Below are 25,923 nucleotides of genomic sequence, written 5' to 3'. Positions count from 1 at the left end.
GGCTGGCGCTCCGCCTCGCTGCCCGCTGCAGGTCCGGGGGGCCGTCGGGGGTTCCCCGTGGCTGGGAGGTGGCTGCCAGCAGCATCCCTGGGTATGAGTGGGGTCCTGCATGCCGGTACCCCGTGGCCCTCGGCCGCAGCACCCAGCCCCGCTGCCACATGGACAGCTGACACCCCGACACATGGAATGGAAATTGCCGCTTCCCGCGGCAGCACCCCTTTCGCTGCTCGCTTCCAGGCCAAAAGGGGACCTTGAGGGTGCAGCAGGCTCAGCACCAAAGTTTCCAGCTGGGAGAAAAGAGCAGGGCTGGGGGAGCCACAGCTTTCCCAGGGCAGCTGTGAGGGTTATTTCTGTTGTGCCCATTCTATGTCTCATGTCCCTTTCCTCCCTGGTTGCCAGCAGTGGCAGGAGGTGCCAGCACCTCTGGGAGTGACTGCAGAGTTCGTAGGGATGTGGGGAGATTCTTTACATCCTGATCCATGCATGGATTTGCCCTCCAAGTGCCCTGCTGCCCTCAGACAGGCCCGTGAACCCCAGCTTTGCACGTGGACCTTTCCTCCAGGTGAGCACGGTGCTGGGGACTTTGGTCCCAGGAGCGGCTGGCCTGCCGAAAGTGCCCTGTGCCTGCCGCCTGGCCAGCCCCGGTCCCCCAGGCTCCCGCCCCGTATTGTGCAAGGCCCGGCAGTTCTGCTGGCTCCGGGCCTTACCCAAGAGCTTCTTCCTCCGGCTGCGCCTCTCGGTTTCGACATGAGCTGGCCGTGGCCAGCTCAGCCCGGGGATTTTGCCGCTCCCAATCTCCAGTCAGCGCCGCCTCCTGCCAGCACAACCCCGGCAGCCCTGCACCACTCCCAGGCAGCTTTCCTGGCTCCCAGCAGATCCCCGGGGCTGGACTGCACCGTACCAAACTTGGAGCAAACTTCCTGCCCAGCTTGGTCATCCCCCCACCCCATTGAACATACAGGAATGCGACAAGACTCAACTTAGGGTCCAGATAATGTTTATGAGCAAAGACAAGCGATTACACTCTGGCAGGAGCATAAATACAGGAGCAGATCCCTGCGCTAGCCCTGCCGGATCCTTCCCAGCTCCCTCTGTGCAGGGTGTCACCCTGATGGCTCTGCCCCTCCTCAGACACCTATTCCAGCACTATTCAGACAGATCCAAAACATGGAGTCGGGCCATTCACAGGTGCTCAGCCCCACACCAGTGCCTGGGGTGGCCAGGGAGGTGCAGGAAGCTCAGCATAGCTGGCTTCAGGGGCTGGGTTTGGGGGACAGGTGCTCCCGTGCCAAGGGGAAAACTCTTCATGGGCTGGGGAGCTCCATGGTCCTGTACTGGGAGGGGTCTCCAAGGAGATGTGCTTGAGGTGCCCCTTTAGGATCCATTACCCACAGCCAGAACCACGAGCCCACAAGCAGCCTGACAAACACCTCAGCACCTTGGCTCTCTGGAGCTCCCGTGTCCCTCTGGTGAGGTGGGCAGGACCCTGCTGACCCACCCTGCTTGCCAGCATCCTCAGGGACAGACATCCTTTTCACAGCCACAGTGGGAAGGGTCCAGGTTCATACAGATGCCAAGGGGGCAAACCCGCTCTGGGACTGCAGAGGCTCCCTGGCACTTGGGGGGTCCAGATCCCCCAAGGCAGGGAGAGGAGCAGTGTGTGCCCCAGGCCAGCCCTGTTCCTCGCCTGGACAGTGTCACCCACCATCTGTGGGCACAGCAACACAGGGCTCCCCTGAGTGCTGCCACATCTCCCCTGGGGACCCCCACCCTTGGCACAGCCACAGGATGTCAGAGAAGGGAGGTGCCAGGCACAGCGAGCAGGACCCTGGGGCTCTGCTCACCTCTAGTAACCTGGGGTACCAGCAGCCCCACTCCAGGACCCTCACAACAAAGGATGGAGCTGAGGACTGTGGAGGAAGAGCAGGCCCCCCAGCTGGGGCACTGTCTGCAGCTGAGAGAAAGTCCTGTTCATCCCCTTCCCTTTCCTGTGCACCCCATCTCTACCAACCAGGCTGGACAGTCCTGCAGGTGGGGTTTCCCTGTGCTCTGGGGTCCCACCATGCCCTTTCCTCTGGACACACAGCCCAGGAATCCCTGGGAATGGGCTCCCCAGCACGGCGGGGGCTCTCCCAGCTGCCTCCATGCCCTGGGTGATGCCCTCAGTACGTCTGGGGCGTGAGGATGAAGAGTCGGTCTTCCTCCTTGCGGATCCACTTCATGAGCTTGTTGACAGCATTGATGGCGCCGGCCTTGGTCCCCAGGGGACTGTAGCATATGTAGAGCTCAAAGGCATTGGTTACCTGGGAGAAGGACAGGACACATGCTAGGACCAGGACTGTGCCCCCACTTGGGACTGGCACTCCTTCTTCCCCCCATGGGCTACCAGCAGTGGGCAGAGGGGCTCCAGTGCAGGGACACAAAGTGGCAGTGGGATATCCTAAATGGGTGGCATCTGGTTTGCTCAGAAGTGGGAGAACCAAACCCTGGGGTTTGCCCCACAGTGGGTTTTTCTTTACAGCACTGAGTTCACAACAGGACATGGCACAGCCCTTGGTGCTGGAATTCACCAGCTCCCACTGCTACCCCTGCCTGTTCCTCCCTCACACAGGGGCAAGCTCACCCCCAAAAGGACCATATACATATGCTGGGGTCCTCCCTGGGGACCATGAAGCTGGTACTGTGCAGTGTTACCACCCCCTTTCCCCACCCTGCAGGACCACAAAAGACAGGCTCACCAAACCCCAGCAACAGCCTTACCCACGCCAGGAGGTTCTCACGGGGGCCTGTGAAATAGATGTTCTTCAAGGGCCGTGAAGAGTTGTGGGCCCGACTGTGCAGGTACTGGTAAAGCCCCAAGAGCCTCTCCTTCTCCTCCTCCTGCACGTAGGGAGCCTCAATCTCGGGGCTGCAGGAACACAGCACCCCATTAACCCACTGGAGAAGGGGCTTGGCCCATGCCACATGCCACAGCCTTGGCCCAGCGCTTCCCCAGGGCCTCACCTGGTGAAGAGCCCGGAGCTCTTGGACTTGTAGATGAAGTGCCGGAGGTCAGGGATGCCCACCTGGGCAACGCTGTAGAAGGGGGTGCGCAGGGCCTCGTGCAGAGCGTGCTGCACCCCACGCCGCCGCAGGCGCTCCTGGAAGCGCCGCTTGCAGTCAGACACGGTGAAGAAGTCCTCACGGTCAGTGGAGACCAGCAGCAGGCACAGGTCCATCTCCTGCTCCAGGTAGGAGATGTGGGCGTGGAAGAAACCGCTGGAGTTGAACTTAGGGAGGCAAATGGGAGTCCAGGCTTCACCCTCCCGGAAAGAGGAAGAAGAGCTGATGAGGTTGAAGAGCAGATGGAGGTCAATGGGGTGAAGGAACTGATCCTTCTTCCTCACGAGAGACACCAGCTGGTTCCCAGACAGCAGAATGGAAAAGACCAGGCTCTTGGCCTTGGCCTGCTGCAGGCTGCTGCTGACAGCGTCCCGGACACTGGCGGCCAGGGGCAGGCAGCGCACGGCACCCATCAGGAAGCTGGGGTCGTGGGCCATGAGGTCCAGCAGGTTGTCGGTGATGCGCTCGGAGCCAGCCAGGAGCCGGCGCAGGTCATAGTTCTGCTTCTGCTGGAAGATGTGGTTGAGCTGGGTCCAGGTGAGCAGGCTCAGAATCTGGTAGTAGATGTAGAGCAGCTCGTGGGCAATCTCCTGCTCCGACTGCCGGGTGCGTGCCACTGCCACCAGCACCAGCGGGCTCCTCCGCACGAAGACCACCTTGTAGCCATCTGCTTGGGAGGGAGTCCCCGGGGGGCCGGGGGCAGACCTGTGAGCCTGGCTCCCCAGGGCTACAGCCAGGCTGCAGCCTCTCCCCCCAGCAACCCGTCTGTCCCTGGGGACAGATGACATGGCCCGTGGTGGCAGGCACATAGATGGGCAGGCTGTGACCCCCCCCATCCCCTTCCCCCCCAGGGCGGTACCTGCATGGATGGACCGGATGGCGTTTTTCTCGGCCTCCAGGAAGGACACCAGGGCCATCATGACGCCCATGGTGCTGGACAGGGCCTCCTCAGAGCCATAGCGGGAGTACACGGGCTTGCCCGCCTCGCTCAGCACGAAGACGTGCTTCCGGTGCGAGCGCCAGGCGTCCATGGTCACGTCCTCCTCCTCCTTCCCCGACAGCACCGAGTCGCGCCGGGTGGTCTGTGGGGATGGCTCCAGCTTCCCCTCCTTGCCCGCCCTCATCTCCTCGTCCAGGTCGAGGGCCATGCCCGTGAGCTGCGTGCTCAGCTCGCTGAAGTCCTTGCTGATCTGCTCCATGCTGCTCTGCTCGGCCGGCTCCCCCCGCCTCTCCTCCGGGCTCCGCGCCGCGGCTGCCCCGTCCTCGGGACTGGTCAGGTCCTCGTAGGAGCGGGTGTGCACGAACATGGCTCCCTCCTGGCCCGCCCCTGGGAACAGCGGCTGTGCAGCATCCATCCACGTGTCCCCCATGCGGGGGAAGGATGCACAGGGGACCTGCCTCCTCTCCCCATCCCGCAGCACCCTGTGGGTGTGGGTCCTGCTGGTGATGAGTGGGCCCATCTCCCCCTGCCCACAGGGCTGTGGAGGTCCCAGCCCGCATGAGGAACTGCTCTTTCCCCCCCTTGCTTCCCCCCTTGGTGAGCTGTGCTCCATACCTGGCTCCGTGCCCTGTGCCAGCCCCGGCGTGGGGCTCTCGGACCTCTCTGTGTGCTGCCCATCTCCTGGCGCCAGGGACCCATTGGGGACTTCCCAGCTTTTCTTCTTATGGACATCTGCAGCCATTCCTCGGGGCAGGACCTGCATGTGATCCACAGTGTCACCCCTGTGTCCCCTCACTTTTAAAGCAGGCCCTGAACTGCTCTGCTCTCCAGCGGGGCCAGGCCAGCACCCGTGGCCCAATCCCGCTGGCTCAGCAGGCAGCTCCGAGCCCTGGTGAGATGTCAGGAAAGCTGCTCTAATCCAGCAGGATTTCCTCTCTCACGCAGCCCCAGCTCTTTCCAGGCCCCTGGCCACGGCACCTTTCATCCAGGCTTGGCCCCGATTTCCCCTGTGAAAGCTGCTCAGGCTCCCTGTGCAGCGAGGGGGAAGGGCCACGGCCCTGGATGGGGCCTGTCCCCACACCTGAGATCCCAGAGGCCTCGTGTTTGCAAAGGGAGGGGTTTATGACCCTCCTCGGACCGGGTTAGGTGGCTGCCATGGAAGAGGCTGGTGACACTCCTTGTGAGTTGGCACATTTGGCATCAGTCCAGGAGCTGGGTGCCCTCCCCAGCAGAGGCCATGCCTCCAGCCTGCTCCTTTCTCCCTTCCCTGGGGGAAAACCAGCCCAAAAGTGAGCACAAGCAAAAGCAACAGGAGGCAGGCAGGCTGGTGAGGAGCCTGTGCCTCTGAACCTGGCTGCTGGGGAAGTTCATGGAGCCTGGGCTCTGCTCTGTGCCCCGGCACACCTCCTGTTCCCAAATCCAATCCCACTAACGCTGCACCTGGGGGAGCCAGACCAGCCCCCACATAGTCCTGTGACAGCCCTGAGTGGATCAGGGCCCTGTTCTTACCTGGGGGAGCTCATGCAGCCCCCACCCCCAAACCTGTGACAGCTCTGGAGGTGTTGAGGAACTGGCTCAAAGGTCCTTTGACTTTGGAGTCAGAGCTCCGTCGTCCCCTGGGGAGCTAAATCCTCACCCCACAAAACCTTGTGACAGCTCTGGAGAGTACTGGGGAACAGATAAGAGCTCTGTCCTCATCTGGAAGAGCCTGTGACAGCCCTGGAGAGTGCCGGGGAGCCTTCTGGGACCCCCTCCGTACCTGGGGGAGCCAGACACCCCACTAAAATCCTGTGACAGCCCCGGAGGGTGCCGGGGAGTGGATCAGGGCCCCGTCCTCACCTTTCCTCCTTACCCTGCTGACCTTCCCGGGGGCGAGACTCACCCCAGGAGCCCCCCGGCCCAGCACGGACCCACCACGACCCTTCCCCCTCCGGCGCTGAAGTGTCACCACTCCTCAGCCCCAACACGACCCAGGCCCAGGACCCCCCTTAATGACAGCGCGCAGGGACCCACCTCCGCGGCTCCTCCCGGGGCCGCCCTGCAGCCCCCCGGGCACAGCCTAGGCGGGTCGGAAAAGGGCCCGGAGCCGGCGGCGGGCGGTCACCTCCCGCCCTACCGCCGGTCCCGGCCCCGACCGCGGCGACACCCCCGCCATCGCGGCGACCCGCCGCGGGGCATCATGGGTGTTGTAGGCGGTGCGCTCCAAGAGGGATCACAGGAGTTGTAGTCCGTGAGCCCAACGGACACGGCTGAGAAGGGGCGGCAGGAACGGGGAGATAGAGACTACAATTCCCAGCATCCTCTGGGTACCCCAGGGGGAGGACGGAGCCGGAAGTTCCGGGTTCTCGCCGTGGCGGCCGTGGGGCCTGTGCGAGGCGGGAGCGGCGGAGCAGGAGGAGGAAGAGGAGGAGTAGGTGATGAGGGTCTCTTGAGAGATAAAGGGGATCGCCTGGGATAAAGGGGATCTCGCTCAGTGGGGTGGGAGGGTCGAAGAGTGTCCCGAGGGGTTCCCGGGATGGGCTTGCCCGGAGTAGAGGAGGGGAGGCTGCGGAGTCCATGAGGCGGGGGGGTTGTGTGTGTGTGTCTGTTTTGGGTCACCCGTGGCTCAGGAACAGAGTGGGGCTGGGCCGGCCTGCTGCGGGGGTGAGGCTCGGTGTCCATCAGAATCTCACGCCCTGGTGGGATGTGAGTTGTGGGGTTGGGATGCTCGGCCCCTGGGTCAGGATACGGTATCCCACACGGTGGTGTTGGGGCCTGCCACGTGTGTATCGCTGAAGCAGCTGTGGTGTTTGTGGCTATCTCTGTGGTGTTGTCTGAGGCCCTGATCAAGACTGGGGCGTTTTTGCACCAGGTCACATGTGCGTCCATCTCGGAATGCTTGAGGTTGTAAAAGGGCTGCAGCAAAGTGGGCTGGATTCGTGCTGGGATGCAGAGGGATCTGATGGGAGCTGTGTATTAGTGGATTTAATCCCAAGTGATGGGCTAAATGAGATTTTGGGCTGTGAGTAAAGGCTTAGGTGGAGGCAGGATGTGGTCTGGTGGAGGCCACGTAAGGCAGTGATCAGGAACGACTGGAAGTGATGGCAGTGACCTCCCGTGCTCTGTTTTTAAAAACAATTGGCACCTCGAGAGGCTGGTGGTGCTGCTGCTGTGTGGTGTTACTTTTGGCAGTGCTGCTGAAGGTGAAATTCACTTTCCTATCCTGGCAGGGTGTTGGTAGTGTGAGAGTCTTTCCCAACATCCACTGGTTGGGAAGGCACTTGTGAGACAAGCAAGGTCAGGATAGTAATGGGGTGGGATGTGTGTTAGGAATTCACTCAATTGTCTCTAATTCATGTTTTTAGAAGCATCATACAGATGAAAAGTATGCACATCCCCTTTTTTTAAATGTAAATCCTCCAGCCTGACACCTATGAGAGCCAAAATGGTTCCCTCTCCCTTCACTTCCACGTGTCAGTGACCTGCTTTTGATATTTTTTCTGAGTTAGGGATCTCTAACTAACATTGGATGTAACTGCCTTTCTTGGCTACTTGCAGTTTCTGTTCTTTGGGGAATAGTTTTCTCTTGTACTTCCTGCAGTACTTAGATTTCACAGAGGCCTTTTCCTTTCTTCAGCCTTACAAAAACTTTACTGAGTAGAGAAAGTTGTTCCCCAGCAAACTGCTTCCTCTGCTCTCGTGTGTAGTTCTGTGTTTGATTTCCTCATGCTCTATAAATACCAAGTCTTGGCAAAATCTGTTTGGAGAAAAGCTCTGAATATCAGAGTATTTTTCTGAAAATAGCACCCAGTCTGTCACCAATTACCCTTCTCTCCCCCATATTTGAGAAAAAGGTGTGAAGTTGGGTGTAAATTGGTGAGGAGACACTTGAGGGCTGTGCTGGCCCCTTGACAGATGTCTTTATTTAGTCCTCAAGAAGACCAGTTGCTTAGTCTGGCTCAGCTGCACAATCCCCATGATCAAAGCCATTATTTTCCCATAGCAGGATATAAATTGGAATAAGAGCTCCAAGAGTTTGCTGTCAGGCTTGGCACATGCAGATTGGGAAGTGGAGTTAGGAACATCCCCACGGTTGTCTGGGGAAGCACTGGGGAGGGCAGGGGCACGGTCCTGAGGAAGTCATTGGGTGTAATTGCCAGGGAGCATCTGGAGCTCCACCAGCCTCTCCTGGCAGGGCTGTGTGGCCACCAGTCATTGGAGGAACTAGAACCACAAAGGAGCTTCTCCTTGTTTAGTTGTGCCCTTTGTATCTTTGGTGGAGCTGAGGCTTTGCAACTAGAAGATAGAGCCAGCTGGGATAGGAGTAGGGAAAGACAATGCATATCTGCCTCCCAAATGTTCAGGGTAATTGTAACTGCTCATTACTGTCCTAGAGAGCTGTTGGTCTGGGCTCTGCCAGTGACTGGCCTGTTTCCATCTCCTCAAATACTTGGTTGTGACCAGAGTATGACAAAACTAATGGGTGCACAGTTCCAAGCACGCAGGTGGCTTTTTGCCATGATCACCGTTGGCCTGGGGTGTCTTTGGCAAACAGCCTCCCTCACGCTGACCTGTCTCCCAGCATTTACCTGGGAGCTGGGAGGTGGCAGCTGAGCTGGCAGATACCTGCCCGTGGCAGAAGGGTGAATCCTCACGATGTCTCATCACGGTGTGCTTTTTTTGGAGCAGTTGTAGCAGAGTGTCCCTTCAGGAGATCTTGGTGTCAGTGGAAGCCGGGCTAAGACCCTTCTGTCCCTGTCCTGCAGTTTGCTGTCACCTTGGTTTGTGGGCTTGTGTGGTAAAGCGTATCACTGAAGTGACCTGGGTTAAATATAACTCTCTTCTGAGGGTCATCCGTGGTGCAGACCCAGAAAAGCACAAGCTGGCACAACTTACACCCGGTGCTTTGCCAAAGGCGCAGGCGGGGAGCAAATCAGGCTGAGTGGGGGCTGTCAGAGCCAGTGTTGCTCCCTGTGTTATTGAACCATGACCTCACGCTCCCGGAGGTTGCTGCATGGCTCAGCAGGCCTGTGCCAGGGCTGGTAGCTGTCCAGTGGTATTTTTTTCCTTGTCTGATAATTTGAATTTTATGTCTAAACAGTTTCCAGCTGGCAAGGGATTTTATTTTTTTTTTTTTTAAGCGTTGGTAAGGTTGTTGACTTAAGGAGAAGTGGAGTGGGGGAGGGAAATCCAGAAGGGAAGAGCAAGAAATGCGAGGTCTGCAGGCTGCAAAAGATCTCGGATGAAAGGACTGGCTGACAACACGAACCATCTCCCTTTGCCAGCCCTTGCCATGGAGGGGGTGTGGTCTTGATTCTCTTAGAAAGAGAACTTTTCCTCCTAGAAGGATGGAGGAGATCCTTGGGACCAGGGCAGTTATTTATCAAGAGCCGTGTAAGATGTGAGCAGACTGTGTGGCCAACGGAATGAACCTGTTTCTTTGGGAGTGACACTGGGGTGGATGGATCAGTGGTGGTTGCACAGGCTGCCTTCCTCATCCTCTGCATGCTTGCTTTCTGCCAGAACCTGCTGTCCCTGGCTCCCACCTGAGCCTTCCCTGGTGGGTGGTGGACCCTGGCAAGAGCATGGACTCTCTCTTGGCACAGCAGCTCCCTCAGCTCTTTGGCACAGACAGCTGCCAGCAGCAGCATCTGGAATTGCTCCCTAGTGGAAGGTCTGTCTACTTCTAACCTGCTCTGCTGACCTGCCTATGCTATGGCAGCGCTGACCTTTGGAAGGGAGAACAAACAGGACTTTGTGTGCCTTTCTTTGACAAGAGCTGCTCCAGCCAGGCCTGGCAGTGACTGTCTGTGCTGTCCTCTGTCCCCTCAACCACTGGAGGTAAATAATTCAGCTTTGGAACAGTGTGTAAGCACCAGGTCTCCCAGCCTTGGTCTGGTGGCATGGCAGCCCTCCTGGCCCACTGCAGCTGGACTGGCCAAGCAGGTTTGAGGCCAGCAGCTTGCCATCTCCCTCAGTTTTCTCCATGCTGTGCTGCAGCCTTTTTTTTTCTTTTGGAAAGACGGAAGTACTTCCTATTTCAAGTCCTGGCTTTGGTTATCGCCAGGAAATCCTCACCTTCTCTGCTGGTGGGAGGAAGTGGATGAAATTTTAGATTTCTGTTGAGGCAAGTGTTATTTGCGTCACTCTACTTGATGAGGGCAGCGTTGGAGAACAGTGCCTGTCATGATTTATTGGCAAAACCTCCTCTGTTGTCTACATACTTCTGAGGGCAGAGTATCCATGGTAGACCAAGAATGGTGATCATTTCCTTGAACAGCAAAGAGCTTTTGGCAAAAATAGTTTGGATTAAACATTAATTGCAAACTGTTGTTCGGCAGCGGTCCTTGTTGTTTATGGATGGCAACATTCTCACATTTCTAGCTGCACCCTGAATAGTGTCAGACAGCACAGTATGTTGGAAAGCTCTATGTTAATCAAGGCAGATATCAAATTGTTTGCCCACCATATTGACAGTTTGATTTCAGGAGTTATTTGGCACTTACAAATTTGGACATGAAGAAATGCAACACTTCAATTCATTCATGCCTCAGTGTGGTCTTGTATATCTGTGGATCCTGATCAGATGTTACACATATCCCTTCTAACCAGCAGTGTTTTTCTCATGTCATGTGTGTTCTTTACCTTGTGACTTATTGTCATGCTTTTTATTCAACAGGTTGTGGTGTCTGTGTGTTGTTAGAGTGAATTAACCATTTCTGGAAACCTACCAGACAAGATCAAAATGTGGGGAGACCATCGACAAGGCAACAGAATGGGGTCTTTTCGGTAAGCACTTCAATGCTTTGTTTCAGGAATGTTCTTAAATACAATAAGCCTTGGGAACTCACTGTTTACTGTTTTGGTAGAAGTTACGAGGTCTCTATGGAGCTAGTTGTGATGGCCAAAGAACAGACAAGTTAATTGATGGTTTTTGCATTTCTGTGAAGCTTTTAATTTAGTTTTTAAGCAACAGCTGCTTTTAATATTTCTAGTTCTCCACACCACCTTTTCTAGTGATACTTAGTTTAGCTGTTGTGAGCTAATGTGATGTGCTATATGGCTTTTGGTATTATGTGCTGTTAATGCCTGTAAGAGAAGAAAATTAGTTCAGAAATACCGGCACATTGATTACACGCACAATTTTATTAAAAGATTGAGAGTTTAAATCACAGAATGGTTTGATTGGAAGGGACCTTAAAGAGCATCTTGTTCTAAATCCCTGGTGTGGGCAGGGGCACCTTCCACTATCCCAGGCTGCTCCAAGACTGCCCAACATGGCCTTGAACCCTTCCAGAGATGGGGCATCCTTCACTGGGGAACCTGTGCCAAGACCTCACCATCCTGACAGGGAAGAAGTTACTTCTGGTATCCAATCTAAACCCACTCTCTTTCAGTTTAAGCCAATTCCCCATTGTCCTACCACTACATGCACTTGCAAAACGTCTGTATCCCCATATACTCCTTCATAAGACATTTTTGAATGTCGCTGCAACTGTTCTAAAGATTAATATGCAGCTGACCTGTACAGCACAATATTTTTATTAGTTTGTGTTCCTCTGGTGGTTACTTGGGACCTGTGTTTGCAAGAGAGTCCCGGCTATAAAAATGAAGCCACCAAAATCTAGAATTTTCCTCTGTTGTGCATCATTCTTTCATCCTTTACTCATTTGGGCACCCCAGTCCCTTGAAAATTAGCATGATAAAGGAACTACTCATGGCATGCCTTAGGTTTCTGCTGTAAGAATACTTAAATAATTGTCTACTGTAATGTGTTGAGAACGCTGATAAAAATCAGTATCCTCCAGAACATGTAGTAACAGTGTTGATGAGGGAGGGATTGTGTCTTGTGATTATATCAATTGTGCTGCTCTAATGATTTTTAAGTGGATTTTATTGGCATCGTTCTTTAATGTATTGGGTGGGGAATGCTAACCTTGATCCAAGCTTTAATTGCTATTCTCCATGGTGGTGAAATGGACCGTGTGCCTTAGGAAATCTGTGTATGCTTTGATTAATCTTGGTGAGTGATTCTGTAGTGAACTCAGAGTACAACATGACTTGCTGTAGTTGCTAAGGAAATGTCCACTGCTTTGGGTAGCATTTGGTGTTATTTTAAAATGTGCTGATACTGTATCATTCTGATTTTTAAAAAATTGGAGCCTTGTAAAGTATTGGAGCCTTGCTTAGGTGAAAAATCAGATAGCTCCAGCCCACAAAAAAAAAAAAAAAAAAAAGCCCCATTGGATTTTGAACAGCTGCCTTAAGAGGAAAATTCTTCCTGAGTGTTTTTATGGAGATACTGTGAGAGCTCATAGCTGTAGTCTTGTGAATTTGGTGTAAGACAGTCTGAGGCACGAGCACAGGGATATATATCTTGGATGTTGATTGTTGGCATAGTCCTGTGAGGCACCCTCAGTGAACTGATGGCTTTCAGAATTTGCCAGTTTGGACTGCAGCACAAGGAAGCATAAATGAGTCTTTGTAGCATGTCAGTAAAGCCTTTTTGGTAACCTCTGCTGTTATGTGCCTCAGGATGATGTGTTAATTTAGCTGTTTCCATACTGCCCAGAGAGCTTAAGCTCCTGGGCTCCTCACAGGCGTGTGCTGGTGATGCTAATGAACCAACACACCAGCTGCTGGCACCTCAGACAGCTGCAGAGCTGTGTGCAGTGCAGGACTATGTGGATTGCTACCATCATTAACCCATTAATGTTGCAGGTATTCTCTGTTGAGTGCTTCTGGAAATTGTGCTGAAATGGGAGCACCCCAGTTTACTTTCTCACATCTGTCGTATGCTGCCTCATCTTAAACTGCCAAACATCAATATCTTCTGCGGATCTTAGACTGTTACACAGCTCTATAAAAGTTTAGAGAAGAATGTGCTGCTGTGTAGATTTCAGACTCTTAAGCACGTTATGAATAATACTGTCTTTATTTCTACAGTGGGAGCCAAGAAGAAAGGTTTGCTCCCGGGTGGAACAGGGAATATCCTCCTTCCCTTGATAGTCTTGGTCAAGAAAGACACTCTGGCAACTTCTCTGGCAGAAAATCACTTCCTTTTGATATCCAGGCACTCTCAGGCCTCCTCAATCCTCAGTTTGCCAACAGAGAGGAACCTTCTTTCAGCTATGGAGCTAGAGATGGACCACGTAGTGACTTCAGAGGTGGGGATGGGCACCACGATTTCAGGGGCAGGGATTTCCCACCATCTGACTTCCAGGGCAGAGATGAGTCTCAGATGGATTTCAGAGGTAGGGAGCCGCCTCCTTCTGAGTACAGGGGCAGGGATATGTACTCCGGAGACTTCCGGGAGAGAGAAGGGCCCCCCATGGACTTCAGGGCTGGGGATGTTCCCTCAGGGGACTACAGGAACAGGGACACTTTCCGTATGAACTACAGGGATAGGGAAGCACACAATATGGATTACAGGGGCAGGGAGGAAACTCCATCAGACTTCAGGGGAAGGGGGTCTTATGATTTCGACTTCAGAGGTCGAGATGGGCCTCATTCAGACTTTAGGGCAAGAGACATGTCTGAGTTAGACTACAGGGGCAGAGAACATTCCTATTCAGACTTCAGAAATAGGGATGTACCTGATTTGGACTTCAGGGGCGTGGGCACCTCTGATCTGGACTTCAGAAACAGGAATGCACCATCATCAGACTTCAGAAATAGGCACAGATCCCGATCTGATCAGGATTTTAGGAGCAGAGATGTGGCTCCTCCCATGGACTTTTCAGATAGGGAAATGCCTCCTGTGGATCAAAGCCTTGTAGATTTCAGACACAACCAATCTAATGTACCTTTAGCAGAAAGAGAGGGCTCTGGTTTAAGCACCAGCAAAAGAGATGAGTCTGCACTTAGTCTAGATAGAAGTCCCTTTGGTAGCCAAAAAGGAGAATTCCAACACTCGGAAGCACCAGCCAGAGAAGAGGAATCCCTGGGACTGGGTCTTGAAGATGACACTTCACACAATTTCCAGAATAGCCGTGGACCTCTTCCTACTCTTCAGGACCAAGAGGAGCAACCTCAGACCTTTGCTAACAAGCAGCAACAGCAGCAACTTTCTGGGGGGGAGCAGCAAAGATCCGATTCTGATCTTGGGTTAAAGGGTGAAGGTGACCTGGATTTCCTTGGGAGGCAAGATACAGACTACCGGAACATGGAATATCGGGATGTGGATCACCGGCTGCCGGGACATCAAATGTTTGATTATGAACATGGCAAGTCCTTTGCAGAAGGAAAACCCAGCAAAGATTCTAGGCCCTATAAGAACCTTCAGGTAGGTGTTTTTGTCAATTGATGTCTCTGTTAAATGCGTGTTGGCCAAAGAATGGAAGGAGCTGGGAAGGAATCTTATCCATGTCCTGTCACTTCAGTTCTATTCTAATTCACCATCCTTCTCTGAGATCATTCTCTGCTCCAGATTATTTATTATTTGGGCACCATTTCTATCTCAGAAACACTTCCCAAGAGAAGTGCGGTTTAGCAAGTGAGAGTTGCTAAATATGTAGAACCAGATTTGGTTCAGAAAGTCCCCAGGTTGAAAATGGCCAGACAGAGGGTGTTGGGGGAAGTGCTTACAGATAAATGTATTTTGTTGTTTTGCCCTGGATGTTGCTTATGAGCAGTATCAGAGGGAAGCTACTGCCTTGGGTGGGCCTGTGTACTGCTATCTCAGATATACTTTGTTTTCCTTCAGAGTTATCTTGGAAACCTGAAGGTAGTGGTAACTACTGAGTTAATAACTTCTATTGAATTTGAATAACTACTATTGAATTTGAATCTCCCACTGCTGGAAAGCAGAGAGATATGATCTGCCCATTTTATTTTCCTGGAGCTAGATCTTCCTATACAGCTCAGTGAGCATGTGAAGAGCTCCTCCAGAGCTCCCTGCATCTCCAGCAGGGGTTAAAGCTTTGAGTCAGGCTGCTTATGGGCATTTGCCTTTGAATTTTCCCCTGCTTTATTTTGCTACTGCTTGTGTATCTTGTGAGCCAGCATCTCTCATTTGTAAAATCATCTTGATTGTGTGAACTCAAGGACCAAGATTACCGGACCTGCCCCAAGTATGTGAAGCCAAGCAAGCTCATTCGACTCGGAGGAGTGCCTGAAACTGCCACAAAGGATGATGTAAGTGGGATGTTTCTCATCCAGAAACTTCTCTTGAGGGTTTCCAAAGTACCACTTTGAAGTCTGGTTAATGCATATCAGATGGTCTGTCATTTCCCCAGGGGAAAATCCAGATTTAGAAGTCACTGCAATGTTACCTGTTATCTGATTATTCTGGGTTTTTGGGGCTTCTGGAAGTGATGAGTTTTCCTGTGGTTGCATGTGGGGTGTTGATAGCTAGAAGCCTTGACTCCAGACTCTGCAACATGCCTTACTTCATCACTGCTTTATTTATACCAAATATTGTTACTACTATTTTGGGCTCAGAAGACAAGTAGTGTCTAAGTGAACTTGTTTGTTCTTAGTTACTTGAAATTGCTTAAATGAGATCTTACAAAGATGGAAAAGATATCTGCTGTTCCTGCTGGTTTTAGTAAGAAAAACATAAAATGATGTAGGCTACATGGTGAGAGTAGCTCCATTTCCTATTAATTAGGACTTCAGTTTTGGGGTTTTTTGTTTATTTGGTGAATGTTCCAGGCATGAGAACCCCTACACGCAGCAGTTTTTGCTAGGCTTAGCTGTAGTGATCATCTTCTGAGGTTCCATAAAGGAGAACTCACAGGAGAACTTTGTCCTTCGGAGGATGATAAGACCCAGAACAGTTGCCCTTGGACTTTGATTTTCTTAAAGGCAGTGGGACATCTTTGACCTTATATAAGGATCTGATCTGAGTCTGGCTGAAAGCTGTGTAATAAACCTTTGAACAGTTGAATTGTGGTGTAAACGGTGCTCACTTCTTCAAACAAAACCCAAAAATACTCTGAAAACTCAGTAACAATTCTCAGGTACGGCTGGAACTTAATTCTCAGGTACTGCTGGAAAGCGTGTCAGTTTGTAACAGCCTTAACCTAGAAAGAATAGGACTCTTGGAGAGACAGAAATGTGCATTGGCAAGTACCTTGGGTTTGGAGGTTTGATTTTGGAGATGAAGTGGATCTTGTTTTTCCTGTAGATCCTCAATGCTTTCCGAGGGCCTGACGGGACCCCTGTGAAGGACCTGCGACTGAAAGATTACAGCTCAGGTGAGAATGCTTTTCCAGTGCTTCTAGTTTCAAGGTGACAACAGGGTATTTTTTACACCAATATCCTCTTAGGCAATTTGCTTAAAGTCTTACATGCCCTAATTGCAGGTATTTTTAAATGAAAATGCCCTGAGTTTTGTAGTTTGTCCTCTTGGCCTCAAAATTGATGGGTATACTCACTGCTGCCTCAGAGGTAAAGCATGTGTCCAGCTGCCTCTGGAGAGGTGTAGGAGCAGCAGGAAGAGCACTGAGGCTGTTCTAATAGCTATCAAGAGTAAAGCCATGGGACAGCAGGTTAATTTTTCCCTATTTTTTTTTTTGAACTATTACTAAATCCTTTTGGAATGTTCTAAATCTTGTTTCTGAGGTGGTCTTACTGTGGAACAAATGCTGCACAGATAGTGTCCTCAGGAAACCTGTTCCATCCTAACATTTCTCCTTCAGTAACCTGAAACTGGTGCCCTGCTTAGGTATGAAGACAGGTTAAATAAAAAGACAAAGTAAGTTTTATAAGCAGATATCCAAATACTGGGTTTGTATCTTCTTCCTCATTCAAAGAATAAAGTTCTGCTGTACTTCTGATCAGTGTGTATAGGATTCTGAAGAAAGAATTATTTTACAAGGCTGCTTTGTGAAAGAGTTGTACTGGAGCAAAGATGTGCGATGGTAGGAAGGGTGAGTCCTGGGGATTGGTGTGGATAATACTAGTAGGAAATACCTGGAAACTGGTATTTTATTTTAATTTTATTTTTAAACCTAGGAGAGCAGAGGCTTCTACATTTATCAGTGCTTTTTCATATTTTCAGTGTGAGTTGTACATGAAGCAGCTGGAATTCTTGGTGTCAATACATTATGTAAAGGCTTCCAATGTGTTGAGAAACTGGGGCAGTGGGGTATTTGTGTATTTTTGTTTCTGGAAGCTGTCAAAGGAGATTTCACAACCTTCTCAGGAACCTTTGAACTAAAGAACATCCCTTTGTCATGTAATCTGGCCTAACAAGCAGGGCTTAAGGGGCACAGTTAGTCTTTCTTGCTTCCTTTCCTCTTTCCTAAGCATATTTCAGTATTGCTGTCGTCACCCACACAGCACTGACTGCAACACAATAATTGCAACACGTTCCTTTCTTGCCTGTGCTGATGAGATTTGTCAGTTGTTTTGGGTTTTTTTTCCTTCTGAAACATGTCACTTCAGTAATAAATCAATTTGAACTGGAAATTTCTTTGTAAGTCTCTTCCCATGTACATTATTAGGACTTACTGCCCTCATTAGAGAGCTGCTGTTTCTTCCTTCCCCTTCCCTGTTTCAAAGGCTGCTCAGGATGAGACACAGTGTCTGAAGTTATGTGCAGAGGCTCCGGTATCTGCGGGTGCTCACATGTGATGCGAGGGCTGCAGTTTTCTGCTGTCTCTCCAAAAGCTGCATTCTGTTCCAGGCTGTCTCTTCAGCTGTAAAGTTGGCTTTTTAAAAAGTTTTTCTGGCAATTGTGGGGAGGCAAAGAATGAAGTTAAAATTAGCTCGTGTTTTATGAGCTGTGTAAAGCTGTTGTTTAACCCTGTCCAGTCAACATCAGTCATTTAAGCGGCGTAGCTTTGTTCCAGGTTACGTGGAGGCTCCAAAGTCTTTGTTTTGCATTGTGTCCTGAGGCTGCATTTAAACAGCTCTCTGATCCTTCTTGCACAAGATGGATGTGTCTAGGGCAATAAAAGCTTCCTGCATTGTGAATATTTGTTTTAGAAATTGGGTAACTAGAAGCTGTAGTAAAATTAATCCAGCTTTTCACATTGGCTCCTCCTAGAGAAGTGTGTGGAATTGATTTAATATTAACTTCTGAAAAGCTAAACCTCTGAAACTAGAGGCCAGTCATGGGCTAAACAATGCTTTTGTGATGGGGTGTGTATGTAAATATCCATAAGAATTAAAAGCAAACCTTTTGGATTACTGATGTCTGGGATACACCTGCACTGCTGTATCGGCTCGGTGGGACAATGGCAGCCTGGCTCAGAGGAGCACGTGCTAAGCCAGTCTGAGTGGGTTGTATATTTTTGAGTGCTGTCCAGAAATGTTAAAAATAACATTAATCATGAGTATGCATGTTGAGTGTGTTTGAGAGAAGAATGCCTGCAGCTGTGGGGGGAACAATAACAGCCGTAACAAATAACACGCAATTAACTCAAAATAAGTGAGGTTTGGATCAGTTTCTCAAAAAGATAACGCTTATCATAAAGCTTATCTCAGCAGCTTCAGTGTAATGATTCCACTGTATGATCTTTACAAGACTCATTCTGATTTGGGGAAAAAGATATGGTTGATTTTTCTTGGAAAAAGCAGCTCAATTTCTTTATAAAGCCCCTTTTTTTACATACCCTGTATGTGCGAAGGAAAGTCTATTTTCACAGAAGGCTGTGCTGAGAATGGAACTCTGTTCTTAATATACCTGGTGTGATTTTGTTATGCATTCAAGCTGTTGATTCTTTAGATTATTTTGTCTCTGAAGCCCACAAACTGAAATGATGGCTAGATTTTAAACAAGGCAGTGAGAGACCTTAAGAAGTGGCATAGTAATTCTATTTAAATCAAAGAGGCAGATATTTACAATGATAAAATGTCAAAGTCAGACTTTATAGTATTACCCTAAAAGACATTAACTTGTAATTTCCATCAGTTAGATTTTTGAGTTGATGCCTGTACATTCAGACTGAAAGTGCCAAATCCATTTTTGGGGGGAGGAGGGCTTCTTCCAGTGTGATGTATAAGCCTTGGCAGAAATAACTATATTAAATCTTTCAGCTTGAGTTCTCAAGTGTGTTTGGTCGTGTCTGTCCAATTAATCTTTGCAAAGAACAAACCTTGAGGTGACTGTGGAGCCTTCTCAAAGACTATCAGCTGCTTTGGTGTGCAGGATGTCCTGGAGCCTTGTGTGGAGGCAGAGCATGGATGTCCCACTGCTCCTGTAGATGCCTGTGGTGATGACTTGTGAGCAGCTCTCTGGGAAGGGGTTGTGAGCTCCCCTATCCCATCTGAAGGTGCTTGTCTCTCCTTGCTGGGCTCTGGGTTTTCATGTGGCTTTACACCGTGGTGTCCCCTTCTTGGAGGTGTTAGTGCAGTGTGTGACAACACTGGCTGCTCATGGAATGGGGTCTCTCCTCCTCCTTTTACTGTCCATGCTCCTGCCTCAGTGCTGACTGCCAGGAACTTGAAGCCAACACCTTTGACCTTTGAGGAGTCTAACATGAACACACCTTGCCCTGGTTTTGATTTTGATCATATTTTATAAACTCCTGCCTGATTTTCATCAGGCTTTATTTCTACTTCCCTGACTAATGTCAGACATAAGCCTGAGATCTCATCTGAGGGTCTGATATGCACAGAGCTCTGGCTGAGTCACTAGAGTGTGCCCTGGAGAAGGAAGCACATGGAGCCAGCCTTATCTTAAAAGGCTGCTTATCTTAAAGGACACTGCAGTGGTGTCCAAAGTAATAAGTGAAAGCACAAGCCACAGTGAGCCTTCTGTTCAAATTGTTCTCCTGGATGCAGCATGCAGTGGGACAAGCTTGGAACATGTGTTTTCCAACCAGGATTCCTGTTAGTGTTGGTACCAGCAGCTGTGAAAGCTGTTCAGGGAAAGTGAGCCTGAGAAGTGGCTGGCAGCCCACAAGACTTTTCTAGTTCACTCCATAAGCCCATCTGTGGAACTGAGAAGAATTTTTGCTGGGCTAGGAGAGCCTGGTGGAGAGTGGACTCTCTCACTAGAGAGAGGAGGGGAGCTCTGAAGTGGACCTGGAGGGACCAGGTGAGCTGGATTCTAGTCAGCAGGAGCAGTGAGATCTACCTCAGCCCCTTTATGTTCTCTCTAAATTAGTGCAGAACTTCAAAAATTGGGAGATTTGGGGTTTTAACTCTGTTTTGACCCTTGCAAATACTCACTTTTGAACCCTGGGTGTGTATGTGGGAGCACAATGCAGCACCCCTGAGGAGCAAAGCAGCTGTGGAACAAGGAATGCCTGGAGCAGGTAGAACAGCAGTAATGCTTGGGGCCAGAGCAATGTCCACATGGACACAGGTGACTCCTGCTAAAGGACAGGCTTCTTCCTCTGGTGAAGGAGCACCCAAGAAATGTAGTGTCACCTGGAAACATGAGCTGCTTTTTGGCAGCTGCCTGCTCCATTTTGAAAAGCTTTTGTTTTAGGAACTATTATTGCCACTAAATTTACTTTACTACTTGCTCAGCCTCCTTCTTGCCCTAGCATTCATGTTCTGTTTCATTTCTCCTGACCAGCCCTTTATGTGGTGCTTGGAACTGCTTCCTTTATCCCTCCCTGTGTTAAACTTAAAATTGCCTTGGCCAAGTCCTACAAGAAACTGGATTATCTTGCTTGTTCTCTCTAAGCTCTGCCGCATTGGTGCCCTGTTAAATATTAATAAGCCCCTTAGATAAATCTTTAAAAGGTGCTGCTTTTTTTTTCCCCTTCCAAGTGCAGTGTATCTTGTATATCACAACAGTGAATCATTGGTTTCAGGAATATATCAGGAAGCCTCTGGAATTTAGATTTGTACTTTTCAGTGTTCTATTTTGCTAAAACTCATAATCTAAGAGTCCAGAAATTTCCAGCTCATAATGGAAAAATTGGTGCAGATCTCTTTTTTTTTTTTTTTTTAAATTGGTGCACTTCTCCTCAGCAGGGATAAGTTCTCCATTTTCCATGGCTGGAGTGCATTCCAAGGCAGTGAGATCACCTTTCCCTTGAGGCAGACCTGGCTGTGCATTTGTCAGGCCCACATATAACAGGGTTTTAGCTTTCTTGCTGTGGGTGGTGTTTGGGTAGGGTAGTTCTTGGAGGCCAGAAATGCTGGCAAGATGCTGCTCCTGCCACAGGTGCCATCGTGCTGCAGCTCTCAGCTTTAGGTAGACTGGGGAGGTGAGCTGCTCCTTTGCAGGGGGAGGGAGTGTTTCTGGAACTGTGCTGAGCAGAAACCTTTTTGTTTCCTTTCTGGAGTGATGCAGTTCCCAGGGGGAAACCCTTCCGAAGGGTGGGTTTGTGGTGAGCTGGTGGCTTCCCCATGTAGAGGGCTTGGCACCAACTCTCTGGAGTTAGATGAGGTGCCACAAGGACTTGGATTCTTGGGTTTGGTACAAACACACGCTGTGGGTTGCTGTGGAATGGCTCTAGCACATGCTGTGGTGCAGAGGGGCATCTGGCCTGTTGTGCTAATCATACAGAGGGCAGCTTGGCTCACCATCGATGCACCATGATGCACCATAGGATGAATAATCTCCTATTGCTGTGCTTGGTGCTTTGCACAGTGGTGGTTGTGTGGCCCAGTCTGCAGCATCAGCCATGACTCAGGCATGCAGAGCTCAGGCACTTGCTGAGAGCTGAGGTGACCATCCCTGAGCTCACGAGATCCTGTAGCACACGGAGTTTCCTCTTGAGGTGTGGTCAGATCCCCCAGTGATCAGCAGAGTTCTGCAGACTGCAGGGCTCACCTGCCAGGACTTATCTTCAGCACTGATCTGCCTGAACCAATTGACTCTAGCTTGTAGCTAGAATAGTGTGCCAAGAACCAAAAAATACACTTAGCTGGAATTAGTCCATGGTCATCAATAGCAGTCCTTGCCAATTTTCCAGCTGTGTGGGCAGGAGGCTTTTGGCTTGCCTTGCTTGGTTTCAGGGCACTAGTGCATTGTCTCTTGGAAGTAAAAGGGGTTCTTGCTCCTCTTGCCTTATGTGTGATGTGGTGGCTTGGGAAATAGGAAGTACAAATCTGGTCTAAATCAGTGTTTGTGATGGTGATCAACCTTGGTTCAGGGTTATAAGGCCTATTCCAAAAAGGCAACAAACACATCCATCCATCAAACATGCCCACAGCCTTTTTGACATACAGAATACATTTTTACAAAGGTGCTCATTCCTTTTGCATCTCTCGAGCAAAACTTCAAGGCTTTGCACAGTGTACTGACATTACCTTGATTGCTTTGTGCTAAGATGCCAAGTTGTATATCCTGGAGACCAGGTTCACATTAGCAGCACTTTAAAACCAAGTTGTTGGGTGGAACATCTTCCCAGGTATGCAGCTCACAGTCCTTTCTCATGGAGTCTAGTGAGGGCCCCAACATTCCTCAGATTCCAGGTTTCTGTACAAACATAATGTGATAGTTTGTCTTTAATAAAACTACAGTGTATACAATCTTAGCATTGGGGTTTTTTCTCTCCTCTCCTTTGTGCTGTGTATAAACTGTCCTCCTTGGGCCAAGAAGGGTTGACAGCCATTGGGGCTCTGACTGTAGTAGTTCCTGTAGTTTATGGAGCTGCTGGTGTCCTCCTTTGAGGTTGTCTCAGGCAGGTCCTTTCTGTGTCTTGTTCTCCAGGATGGAGGAAGGAGAATGGACTGTAGTGCTTTATCTGTCAGAATACAGCTCTGTTTCATTTCCTGTGGTTTCAGTGTTGTTCTCTGTCATGAATGAGTGTGTAAGAGTGTACTTCTTTACACAGAGGGACAGCAGGAAGTGACAGGCCTTTTCCCAGCAGCAGGTGTGGCTTGTAAATGCTCAGCCTTTGAAAGGGATTGGGGATATGGCTTGTTGCAGATTGTCCTGTTTATTCTAGTATAGCTCTTCAGCTTTAGTAGCTCTGAAGACCAATTTATCTGTGCAGTAAAGAGATCTGACAAATTTATGGATGCTCAGAATCCACCAGCTGGTATTGAGAGAGCTCATGATTTTGGCTTCTGTGGTAGCATAGATAAATTGCTACTGTCCCTGCCGTGCTGCGGGGGTGCCCTCCAGCTTTTCAGACTGGTTGGACAGATTTATTTCCTCTGCCTGGCACAAAAGGCACTACTCTGGTGCCCATCCTCACTGCAAAGGCAGTGCCTGCTGAGTAAACACAGGTACAGCCATTCCTGAGCATGTCCAGGAGCTCCTGTTTTCCTGGAAGCAATGACTGTATGATGTCTCCTAATAGTAGTCCAGTGTAATAGCACAGAGATCCAGAGAAAGCCCTGTGTTCTCCAGTATTATTCACTCTGGTATAAGTGAATAATAACAGACCTACATCTGTATCTTTCCTTGGAGGAAACAGGCAAATCTTGTGCGTGGGGTCATGGGCACATTGCCAAAATCTCCCACTCATGAGGTAGATCTTCTTTTCAATCACAGATAGCAGATTCTCTGAGAACAGGGTGCACAATCCCTGTCTCCATTACCTGAGCTCCCCAAAGGTCAGTGTGTGATAGCACAGATTCCTTCAGGGATGTAAAAGTCCTTCATAGTCACTCTGTGCTTTATGCTATAGCTGCCCTAGGAGCAATAGAACTTTCTTCTCTAGCATGGGTGAAACTCTGCAGAGTGTTTCCTCAGCTGCACCCTGCTCTGCCAAGCTGTCTCTGGAGGGAGCAAGCAGCAAGAATCTCCTGCTTCAGCTGCTGGCCATGGCTCTGCTTTAATGTGCCATCTCTCTGAATCCCAGAAGTCTCCAGAACTGCAAATGCTTTTCTTCTGTGGTAGTTGTCTCATATCCTAGGGGAAAAAACACAAGTCAAGTGTTGTAGTGATGGTGGGGAAGCTCTCTGCCTAGGAGACTGCATTGCATCCATCTGCCTTGAGGCTGCTTGGCCCACCTGGCAGATGCAGGGACCTCCACCACGCTGGCAGGTGGCCCAGCTGCCCAAGGTACTGTAGTGTCCTTTGGTGAGCTGTTACATGGAGTTACTTTAATGGGAGACCTCTTCTTGTCCCAGAGGAGAAGGAACATCTTTGTGTTGCACCAGAGCAGCTGGGGGTTTGCCACAGTTGTTTTTGCAAAGGCAGGTGGTGGCTCCCCATGGATGTGAGGTGACCTAATGCCCTCAGCTTGCTGGGGCCATGCAGGAGCACGACTGACTGCACTCATTCCTAGGATCAAGAAGCTGGGTTGCCTCTTGGATTGGCTGCCTTTGTCATGTTGCCATCCTGCCTTCTTTCCAAAACTATCTTTGCTTTGGCACAGACAGGGCTGCTGTCACTACAGGATCTTTTCATTTGGTCTTCTAAAACTCCGGAGATATTTTTTTTGTCTTCACACTGCTTACAGCCTCTATGAGAACAACATTATGGTTTTCCTTTATTTAGATCTTTGATATAACAAACTATGGTGAAGTAACACATTACTATGTGTCAGTTGTTCAGTAGAAACTGTGTCTGTATAGAGACAAGACTTATTTTAAATCTCAAGTCTTTGATCTCTATATCTGAAGCCAAAGAACAGTAATTTTAAGGCAGGCTTTCAGGATTTTTAGCCAAACTATTGCATGCTAGCAGGGACCCTCCATTTGCTGTCAAAATTCACTTTGCTAAGACACGTCTGTTTCAGAGGCAGAATGTTCCTTATTCCAATGCTCGCAGAGCAGCTTCCTGGAGCTCTAAATGTGTCCCTACTCCTAAGTATTAAGCATTTGTGCCATTTTCAGTGCAGAAGACAGCCGAGCATGCTTTGGGAGCATCCGTAAAGGATTGTGTATACATAGAAGCACTTAAGGGAAAGCAGAAGTCCTCTGCAATCTATGTGCACCCTCTCCTTGCATTCTGATTTCATCTGTCGTACACAGCCTGTGGTACTGTAGACTTGCACAGCTGAAAGGAAGTAGCTAAATAAGGTACAAGAGTCCTTTTACACAGTTGACCTAAAACATAGGGGGAGATGAGGACATGAGTGTTTTATGGCTGTGCTAGGGCCAAAATCTGGGCAAGTTCAAGTGTTCCTGTTGGAAAAATAATTTGGACAGTGTAGCTGTGCTGCAGCGTGCTCAGAGATTGTGTGGGGGAAATACCACCCCGATTTCTTTCCTTTTTGACAGAGTTTATGTTGCTCATATATACTTCTACAAATCATTACTCCATTTTAATTTCTTGTGCATCCTGAAACTGTAGTATTGTACTGATCAATAGGTGAAGAGGCCAGGATTTATATCTTCATGTGAAACCTTGCCTGTGAAGTTAGGCCTCTTTGAGTCAAAAATCCCACTGTTCTTTGGCAGTGGTTTTGCTTTGCTGGTTTGATTGCTTTGGTTTTACTTCTATGGCCTGAAAAATACCAGAGGGTGTCCAAGAGCTCTCACTCACAGAGGAGCACTGCTTACCTTGGGATGCCTGTGCAACCAGTTCCTGCCATTGGGTGCCTGGCCTTGTTCCTCTGTCAAAATCCCATGCCCTGCTTCTGGTAACAGCACCTAAATTGTTGGCATTCTGACAGGCAAACTCTGTGAAGGCTTCGGAAACAAAAATATCCAAGTTCAGCAGCTGCTACACAGAGCTGAACCAGCCCTATGGAGGAAGCAGGGAAGAGGCACAGCAACAGTTGGTGGTAGGAGCCTCTGTAGTTGCTCCCGCTTAAGAACCAGCCTTGAGCCACTTGGTTTTGTTTCAAATGTTGTCCTCTGGGTAATGTGATTGTTGCAGATGGTGGAAAAATCAGCAGCCATTGCTTTTTGAAGATGTGGTGCCATTGTTCCACAGGCTTCCATTTCAGTTGCCTCCCTGCCATGGCCTAAAATGGAAGGATGCTGTGGAGGAGCTGGGGTTAGGGGGGCAGAGCAGGGGTGGCGTGCCGCCCAAGGCTGATGTTACTCCGTAGTTCTCACATCCTGAGTGTGCTTGTCAGATCCATGCAAAGCTCTGGATCTGGAGGAGGGGAAAAGTGTCAAGCCCCCACACGTCTTCAGCAGTG

At 49.9% G+C, this 25,923-nt stretch overlaps 2 protein-coding genes across 3 annotated transcripts in view; one reads left to right on the top strand and one right to left on the bottom strand.

The window, feature by feature from the left end:
* Nucleotides 1-980: 980 nt before the first annotated feature.
* On the bottom strand, nucleotides 981-6,249 carry MON1A (MON1 homolog A, secretory trafficking associated). The gene is made up of 6 exons (XM_071439957.1): nucleotides 6,056-6,249; nucleotides 4,658-4,799; nucleotides 3,962-4,429; nucleotides 3,004-3,769; nucleotides 2,761-2,908; nucleotides 981-2,303 (listed from the first exon to the last, which is right to left on the bottom strand). Exons 2-6 carry the CDS (start codon nucleotides 4,782-4,784, stop codon nucleotides 2,163-2,165), a joined length of 1,650 nt encoding a protein of 549 aa, XP_071296058.1. The 5' UTR covers nucleotides 4,785-4,799; nucleotides 6,056-6,249; the 3' UTR covers nucleotides 981-2,162.
* Nucleotides 6,250-6,323: 74 nt separating this feature from the next.
* Nucleotides 6,324-25,923, top strand: part of RBM6 (RNA binding motif protein 6) — a 57,521-nt gene continuing 37,921 nt past the window's right edge. The window contains exons 1-5 of one of the 2 annotated variants that reach the window (XM_071439956.1): nucleotides 6,324-6,452; nucleotides 10,701-10,810; nucleotides 12,968-14,306; nucleotides 15,068-15,157; nucleotides 16,152-16,221. In XM_071439956.1, coding sequence (XP_071296057.1) covers nucleotides 10,767-10,810; nucleotides 12,968-14,306; nucleotides 15,068-15,157; nucleotides 16,152-16,221 — 1,543 coding nt within the window. In that variant the 5' untranslated portion in view covers nucleotides 6,324-6,452; nucleotides 10,701-10,766. Of the gene's footprint in view, nucleotides 6,457-10,700; nucleotides 10,811-12,967; nucleotides 14,307-15,067; nucleotides 15,158-16,151; nucleotides 16,222-25,923 lie in introns of both variants that reach the window. The other variant, XM_071439955.1, reaches the window with a different exon arrangement.

This window comes from Agelaius tricolor, unplaced genomic scaffold, assembly GCF_023055355.1.
Source record: "Agelaius tricolor isolate 1412-34295 unplaced genomic scaffold, bAgeTri1.0.p SCAF_14, whole genome shotgun sequence".
Classification (NCBI taxonomy): Eukaryota; Metazoa; Chordata; class Aves; order Passeriformes; family Icteridae; genus Agelaius; species Agelaius tricolor.
This window is presented reverse-complemented; position numbering and strand designations above follow the sequence as displayed.